Genomic DNA, 8,954 nt, shown 5'->3' on the forward strand with positions numbered 1-8,954 from the left:
TTACCTATGAGCACGCTACTCCTTCTGAATTCGGAGTTCTCCTCTCACGTGAGAGTTGAGTTCTCTGTTTTTCTCAGAGCACCTGGAACCAGCAGCATCAGGCGAACTAGGCCTTTCCTCTGCCTCTCTGTTGCGCTGAGTTTTTTGGCTAGCTTGCAGTACACTTACTCTTCTGATTCTAACAATCGCACTGTAGGTCGAGCCCCCCCTCTCGCTGAGAGCTGGGTTTGTGCTCCCTCAGCGAGTTGATGACTTCTCAAACATATGCGTTCTTTTCTAAAATCCTGTATGGTAAGAGCTACGCGCAGAAGCCTCGTGCTCTTTCTGAGTGGTTTAAAACCCAGGTTTCGCCTTGGGCACCACTCCACCTATTTATCCTCTGGATACCTACTTTAACAGGGTGTTGCTACTAGGGGTCTGTTGAGACAGTTCCTTTAGCATATGCAGAGCGTGCGGTAGGACACCCTTCTTAACAGTTAACATATTAGAAGTATAATTATCTACAGAAACACACTTTTGTGTTCACAGTTCTGTCCGATAAATAATTTTTAAACCAACTCAATGCCAAATTACCAAGGCCTATACCTTTAAGCCTCTGTAGCAGTAGAGCATTATCCACTAAGTCAAATGCTTTTGTCAAGTCGACAAATAAGGCGCCACGATGCTGCCTTTTATCAAGAGCAGTGATTAAATCATTTGTAACTAATGTAGTAGCTGTTGTCGTACTATGGCCTGCTCTGAATCCTGACTGAAATGCATTTAAAATATTATGTCTAACTAAGTGTTCTTTCAGTTGGTCAATTACCAGAGACTCAAACACTTTTGCTAAAACTGGTAGTCTAGAAATAGGATGATAATTATTCAAATCAGAGGGATCTCCACTCTTTAGTAATGGCATAACCATAGCGGATTTCCAAGACGGCGGAATTACATTGGTGTATAGACTCCTAATCAGTCTTAAACACTGATTTGTATAAATGTATAAATTACACTTTCCACATAGTTCACAAGGTAATTTTTTTTTTCAACAACTAGTCAGTGAAAAGACATGCTTAAACTTCAGACCATGTTGATTGTCAAAATAAAATTATGTGTTTCAATAGGGTATATGTCGAACGTCACCTCACCAAACCCAGAAAACAGGTCTCATCGCTTCAGCTTGTCGGAGAACGTGTTAACAGCTGTATTAAATAATAGCGATATCTATGGACTTTTAAGATAATCAGTTAAACTAGCTAGCCATTTTTATTGTTGACGTTTTATTCCATTTTTATATCTAAATGTTAGTGAAAAGAATAAAATAAATAAACATAAACGATAAGCATAAGCGATAAACATGATAATCAGAACCAAAACAGATGTTTTTAGCAGGTCCGTGCTGTAATGGCGCAGCTCTATTCTGGAAAAGGGAGCGGGGAGCAGCAGCTCATTTGCATTTAAAGAGACAGGCACGAAAAAACACCCTTATTCAACAGTTGTGTGAGTTATATGGCATTGCATGTGGTCGGACCACCCCAGTCCTAGTAGAAATGGTCAATGCAAGAGGTTTAACTGCACTATCTACTGCACACTCCTTCTTGCAAGATGAAAAATTGGGCTATACCAGTGAACCTCCATTTATGTTAATGTTTGGGCAAGATCCACTATTGCCAGTTAACTTTGTCATGGGCAGAATTGAGACCAGAATTGAGTCCACTAAATTTCTGATCATCAAGGCATGTATTATATTCAATACATACCAAGACCAGGATCATAACCTTTTTAATTTATAGGCACCCTTATGCTAAAATAGCAGAAGGTAGGCACTCATTAAACATGCATGGCCAGCATTATATGTACATATCCGTTCCATCAACAGGAAAAAGCAGGTGTGTGTTTACCACAGCACTGAAAAAGGCTTTAAAGACACTAATGATGTTAGTGACTTCTGACTCTGGTTCTTTTTTTACCCTCAGTGCCACTTTCGACACTGTTGATCACACTCTTTTATTCTCTCGTCAATTAAATTGTATTTGGTGTCCTAGCAACTGCTTTAATGTGGTTCAGATCCTATTTATCAGATTGTAGGCAGTTTGTCTCTCTGGGTGGATAGAGGTCTGAGATCGGGTCAGTTCATTTTGGTGTTCCTCAGGGTTCTTTTGATCCGCTTTTAAGATCACTCTTTCTTAATTACCATTTTGTATGCAGAAGACACTCAGATTTACATTAGTTTTACATCTGGTGACAATGAGGCTGTCACTTTTCTTTCACACGGTGAACACACACACACACACACACACACAAAAGCTCATCCTAATTCTGAAAAGGCCATATCCATGGAGTAGAAAAGAATTGTACCAGATTAAAAGACTGCTCTTTTCTTGCACAGATTATTGTTAAAATAAAAACCTACAAAAACCGGATCACATATAACCAATTAAAAACAAATAAAATCTCAAAAACTCAAGTAACACATTCAATACTTTTTATAGCAGACACAAGTAAATACAACTTATCAAAACAAATCTTTTATTTTCTTGCAAACGCACCTTGACTTTTTTAGGCTTTCTATCAGATGGAAGTATATGCCACTCATGAATTAAGCCATCTCACCTATTTAAATGAACAGAAGTGAAACAAAAAAATGTGCATCATGAAAATAATTAAATGTATTTGATATCCTTCGCCGGGATGAAATCATAAAATCTGGAATCTGAAGCTAAAAATTATGTCTGACATACATTGCTTGCATGCACTTGTCATACACTATTGCATTTCCAAAACGGCCTTGTGGGGTGTTCCTTGTTTGTAGTGTTTAGTACCTACCAAAAATGGTGCAAGGAAGTCGAGTCAAGTCACCTTTATTTGTATAGCGCTTTATACAATACTGGTTGTGTCAAAGCAGCTTTACAGTGTTAAACAGGAAAATAGTTTATCAGTAATGCAAGACAATATCAAAGAGTCATTTTTCAGCTAAAGTCAGTTCATTGATGATTCAGTCATCATCAGTTCAGCTCTCTTCAATAGTGTCTGTGCAATCAGTCAAGCGTCCCCAACTAAGCAAGCCAAAGGAACAAAAACTCCATCAGTGACAGAAATGGAGAAAAAACCTTGGGAGAAACCAGGCTCAGTCGGGGGGCCAGTTTTCCTCTGGACAGACCAAACCAGCATGGTGTGCTTTAATTCCAACCGGTGAACTGGCATCAGCTGAAAAATGTAATGCTGGCCTTGATAGAAAGGTGCCAGAACACACATCACAGTTTGCTGCGTATGGGGCTGCGTAACTACAGACCAGTCAGAGTCTACCCTTATGAAAAAGAAGTTTATTCAAGTGTGCTATTATTATACAACTTCTTTTAAACTAAATATAGGAAAGTATGCAAGGAAGAAACCAAAACAACAGACACTTCCACACGTAGGGTGCGTCTCAATCAGCTCCCTAGTTCAGTAGTCAGGGCACTTTAAGGGCAGTCTCAATTGCGAAATCCTTCCAGTGCACTGGAAGATTCACTCCCTGAAAAATCCCACAATGCACTGCAAAAACTAGGGAGCATCGGTGCTATGCCAGAGATTGTCTTACTATAGGGAGATGAGAGGGTCTGTATTACTTACTGTTGGAGAAAGCACAACGGTCAACTTGGATCACGTGTGCCTTAATAACCAATCACAGTACAGCCTTGCCGTCATTGAATTTCAGTCAGAGTTGTGCGACACGTAATCGCTGTTTACGGATAGCATAGGAATGAATGAGAGTGCCGTAAGCTGTATCCCACCTGTCGCAAAAAGTCTGTGACTTCTCTTATAAAACGGCATTTTTTTCGGTGTAAACTCTAAAAGTAGTTAAATCCAAAAGTACTGTTTAGTGTAAAACATGTTGGAGATTAGCTGATAGGCTGTCGATTCATTAAATGATAAGCTGTTTCCTCTAAAAAGCTGTTTATTCAGCGTAGTGAAGCCTCTCCTACATTGACATCCATTCAAAAGTAAAGACGGCCTCTGGTCTCCTTTCCCACGTACTGGCAAACCAGAAGCGTTAGCATTAGCCGTTACGCTTTTTTGGCTAAAGTTTGCAGGCTTGCCTTCTAGTGGCTTTGGCTATGCTCCCTTACCGGAAATTACATCACATTTCTGAAGCGTGAAACATAAACCACACGAGCCAACTCGATAAATATAATGACACGCGATAGAAGATTGAAAAGACAAACCGTTTTATTAGTATATTTCAGCATAAACACACATCACTATAGGTAATGAACACATCTAGTTAACATGTATCATTAATACTTGGCTGAAATGTTGTAAGAACATGTAACAGAAGGATGTGTTTAAAGTTAATCAAAAGTAATATAAAAAAGAGATTGGTCCTGCCTGTTGTTTATTAATTCCAGCAATGATGTTCTACAATGTTGTCCGTTGATGTTGTACGTAACTTGTCACCGGAAATTGAGTAATCACTGTCCCAATGTGCAGTGAGCCAGGGTACTTACCAGTGACCAAATTCATGTACACGATATACTGATTCACGAGCTAGGGAGCTGATTGAGACGCACCCTTAATTATTCCAAAGGCTTGACCGGTAGTGTACATTAAATGCTAAACTGAGCTGCTATTGCGTTTTTAGCAAAGCCCTTGACCGCATATTGCTTAGGGTACCTACCAGTGACCGAATTTGTGTACATGCTATACTGATTCACGAGTTCGGGAGCTGATTGAGACGCACCCGGTAATCATGATGATCAGACATAAAACAGCATCAAAACTGTGTAACGTTGTGGAATAAAATGTCGACCCATGAAGAGCTTTGGGGTGTTGATTGACTCCATCTACGTTTTGATTATCATTCTGAATCCAATTAATAATCTTTTTTCAGCTTTTTGTTCAAAATCTTGTTTATTTCATTATTTTTTTATTTATAAAACTTACCCACATTCAAGTGTTTAAAAAAAGTATTTTCTCATTCTGAATCCAATTCATAGTCTTTTTTCAGCTTTTTGTTCAAAATGTTGTTTATTTATTTCTTTATTTGTTTTTTTTTTTTATTTATGAAACTTACCCACATTCAAGTGTTTACAAAAAAGAATGCATGAAGCTAGAATAACATGTCATTGTTTACAAGCAGATACCCTGTTCTTTCTTTTGATGTGTGTATGTTCAGATATTCATATAACAACATACAGTATATACAAATTAATACCTAAATAGGGACATAGTAGTATACTTAAAGTATGATGTAAAGTTAACTTAAAGAAAACTTACCAGTATACTTGCAGTATAAAACTACTAAACTACTAGTTTACTGAGATTGTATTTCATTATATTATTTAATTAGTATAATTAATTATAGTATTTAATTAGTAAACTATCAGTATACCTATAAGTTCACTTTTAGTATAGTTGCAGTACAAACTAAAAACACAGATGTAAACTAGTTGTGTACTCAAAGTTTACTACTGTTATACTTAAAAGTATACTTTTATATACTAGAAAGTGGGCCAATTTAGTCCCAAGGAGTATTGAAATATATAGAGTATAGTAGAGTATACAACTAGTACACTGATATTTGTATACTTACTACATAAAGTATACTTAAAAATATACTTGAACTTTAGTTAAGTATACTTAATAAAATAAAGTTGAAGAATACTTCTTTTTGGTAAGGGTAATGATGACCCCTGTTCACTGACGAAAGAACCTACAATGGGCACATGAGCATCAGAACTGGACCATGGAGCAATGGAAGGAGCTCGCCAAGTCTGATGAATCACTTTTTCTTTTAGATCAAGTGTATGGTCAGGTGCATCTGTCGTCTACCTGAGGAAGAGACGGCACCAGGATGCATGATGGGAAGAGGCTCTGGGCAATGTTGTGTTGGGAAACCTTGGGTCCTGCCTTCATGTGGATGTTGCTTTGACCTGAACCACCTTCCTAAAGATTGTTGCAGACCCCCTCCTGTACACCTGTCAATGGTTTTCCCCAATTGCAGTGGCCTCTTTCAGCAGGATAATGCACCCTGCCACTGCAAAATGGTTTGAGGCACATGACAAAGAGTTCAACGTGTTGCCTTGGCCTCCAAATTAACCAGTTGATTGCTGGGCCATCAAATCCGATCCATGGATTTGTCCACCTCGCAGTTTGCAGGACTTGCAAAATCTGCTGATCATGTCTTGATGGCAGATGCAACAGCACACGTTTAGAGGTCTTGTGGAGTCCATGCTTCAATATGTAAGTGAAGTTGGCTCAGTAGTTGAGTTTCACTTCTTTATAATTCTTTTTCTGAGAATCTTTAATCAAAAGTCATATCTTGCTATGCAGTCTGACTCGCTTCTCTCTGTTGACGTATGCAAGGCCATGCTGCAGTTAAGCCAATCACTCTTAACTCTCTCTCTGCCACTATTTAATTTATATTTGCATTTATCCAGTGACTTATAAATGAGTTATATACATTTTGTCTTCTCAGCAAATAATATTAATAATATATTATATCAAACTGTAACATAAATAAGAGTTGTAGTAATAAGTCCTTTTTATGGTTGCTGAATAGTTAACATTTGAGGTTACACCAATCTGTACCTGCAAACATTCCACAGGTGTTTGCACCACTCTTGCACATCTATGCTCTACGCCATGGACATGTTTTTAAGACTTGCTGCCAGATTAGACAGATAGAAATCTCATCAGCTTTGCTCAAGACAGCCCAAGCTGAGTTGCATGACATTAATGTGAACTGTGACAGATGTAACATTCATCTTGTACATCCCTAAGTCACTGCATGCACAGCTCTGTTTATACTGTCAACTAAATGTTACTTATAGCTGAACATATAGTTTTAATATTCATTATGATTGAATATTTTCTGAATTTACACAAATTAACTTTGAACAAGGTAATTCTGTACAGTAACAGTCATTCTGTAACACTCATTATTTTGTATTGTGGAATATACAGTGCAAAAGTAGTCAAATCCCTTTATTTTTTCCACATTTTGTTATGTTGCGACCTTATGTTAAAACATAATTTATGTTTTTTTCCATATCAATCTATACTTCATACATCATAATGACAATTAGTATTTGGACACTTGGAATTGAGGTCCATCAGATCAGAGAATTTTTTTTCCTTCCAAATATCTTTTTTTTTTCTTATTGATTTTTGCTCTGATATGCGTTTTCAGCTGTTAGACCTCATATAGACAGGTGTGTGCCTTTCCAAATCATGTCCAGTCAATTGAATTTGTCACAGATTAACTACAAAGTGTAGAAATATCTCAAAGATGCTCATGAGCTACATTTCAAGTGTCACAGATGAATACTTATGCAATTATTAAATTTTTTTTGCTTTGTCGTTATGGTGTATGAAGTGTAGATTGATGTGGAAGAAATTTAAAGCAGGTTAACATAAGGCTGCGACACAACAGAATGTAAAAAAAATGAATACTTTTGCAAGGCACTGTATTTTATGTTGTGCTTCTTTAAGGCAGCACTAGAAAAAACTTCAATCGTACAATTAACACAGCAAAAGAAGACATACAATGATAGAAAAGGGTATTTAACTTAATTTTATTAAAATAATTGATTAACAGTATATATTCAATATAGAGTCAATTACACCTTCAAAATACTTGACATCACAAAATAGAGCTCAAATTGTGTAAAACTATTTCGCATCTTACTAATGAACAGCATTCAATGACAGCTCAATACTAAATCATGAAGCTAATCTTGTGTATATAATATTCAAACATCATTGAGGGCAACATCTTTTCAGACACATAAAACTGCAGGATCCTTTACTCTTATAATCTTGTTATAATCAAAATGCATCTGTCACTGGCCTGCAAACACAGGAAACAAACTTCATTTCTGAGATCAACATCAGCTATGAATGGAGCTCTCCGGTTCCCTTCTTATTCTGGTTTGCAACTCTTGCACAGTTTCAGTCCCAAATTCTTTTAATGACATTGTAGCAGCACAAGGCAATAGTACTTGGCTTCTAGAAGACGGGCAGCTTCATGGAGGTGAGTGTGAAGGAGCTGATGTCTTCACTCTGTGATGCTCTGTGCAGCGAGGGTTCAGAGGCGCTGCGGTTGATTTTGGGCAGCGAATGCTGCAGCAGCTCAATGGAGGACAGAATCTGTCCAGAGAGAGAGAGAAAGCAGTGTGTGTTATTACCTGCATCTGCATGGTTCTCAAAAAACTGTTCATTTAATTACATTTTTCTGTTGCCAAACAAAATCAATCATTCAACAGCGCTGTGATAAACCGTGTTAATGCACGGCGGTAAAAAGCCACCCGATGTGAAACTCAAATTTGACATGACAGATAAAAGTTCATTTATTGGTAGTTGCTTCATCTAAGGGTACTGGGATGTAGAATTCTAAACAGAAATAAAGTAGTTTGGAAATATTACATTGGTTGGAATGATTTTAAAGTGTCTCTATTATGCCAACACCTCTCACTGATCTCTTTCCTGTGGCATTAAAAAGGAAAGCCTCTGTTGTTGTGGGAGACTCTTCTCATCCCCTGTTCAGTTACTTCCCTCCGGCAGACGGTATAAAGTGCCTTTAGTGAAAAGGGCCAAGTATAAGAAGACCTTTATCCCAACTGCGATGAGCATTTTAAATAGGATCTTAAAATGAATGTTTTATGTATTATTATGGTTTGTGAAGTGATGTATGTAATGTTAAGTGCTGTTGTGATGATTATTTGTATTGGTTGTGTGTTGAGCCTTTTGTCTAAAGACAATACTCTACCCCATTTGGGATAGACAATAAAGCTTTTGAAGTTGAAAACTGAAATAAAGTTGTAAAGCCGAAAGTGCACAATAAATAAAGTTAGATTCAGTGTTCCTATTATTACACTCTAAAAATGCTGGGTTAAATACAACCCAGTGCTGGGTAAATAAAGTTAAAGTGCACAATAAATAAAGTTAGATTCAGTGTTCCTATTATTACACTCTAAAAATGCTGAAAATGCTGG

At 37.3% G+C, this 8,954-nt stretch overlaps 1 protein-coding gene across 2 annotated transcripts in view; it reads right to left on the reverse strand.

Moving 5' to 3' along the window:
- Positions 1-7,524: 7,524 nt before the first annotated feature.
- The window catches only part of raf1a (Raf-1 proto-oncogene, serine/threonine kinase a), a 29,377-nt gene continuing 27,947 nt past the window's right edge, over positions 7,525-8,954 (reverse strand). For both annotated transcript variants that reach the window (XM_016481254.1, XM_016481253.1), the window contains exon 17: positions 7,525-8,109. In XM_016481254.1, the coding sequence (XP_016336740.1) occupies positions 7,969-8,109 (141 nt within the window). In that variant the 3' untranslated portion in view covers positions 7,525-7,968. The remainder of the gene's footprint in view (positions 8,110-8,954) is intronic.

This window comes from Sinocyclocheilus anshuiensis, unplaced genomic scaffold, assembly GCF_001515605.1.
Source record: "Sinocyclocheilus anshuiensis isolate Anshui unplaced genomic scaffold, SAMN03320099.WGS_v1.1 scaffold429, whole genome shotgun sequence".
NCBI classification, from domain to species: Eukaryota; Metazoa; Chordata; class Actinopteri; order Cypriniformes; family Cyprinidae; genus Sinocyclocheilus; species Sinocyclocheilus anshuiensis.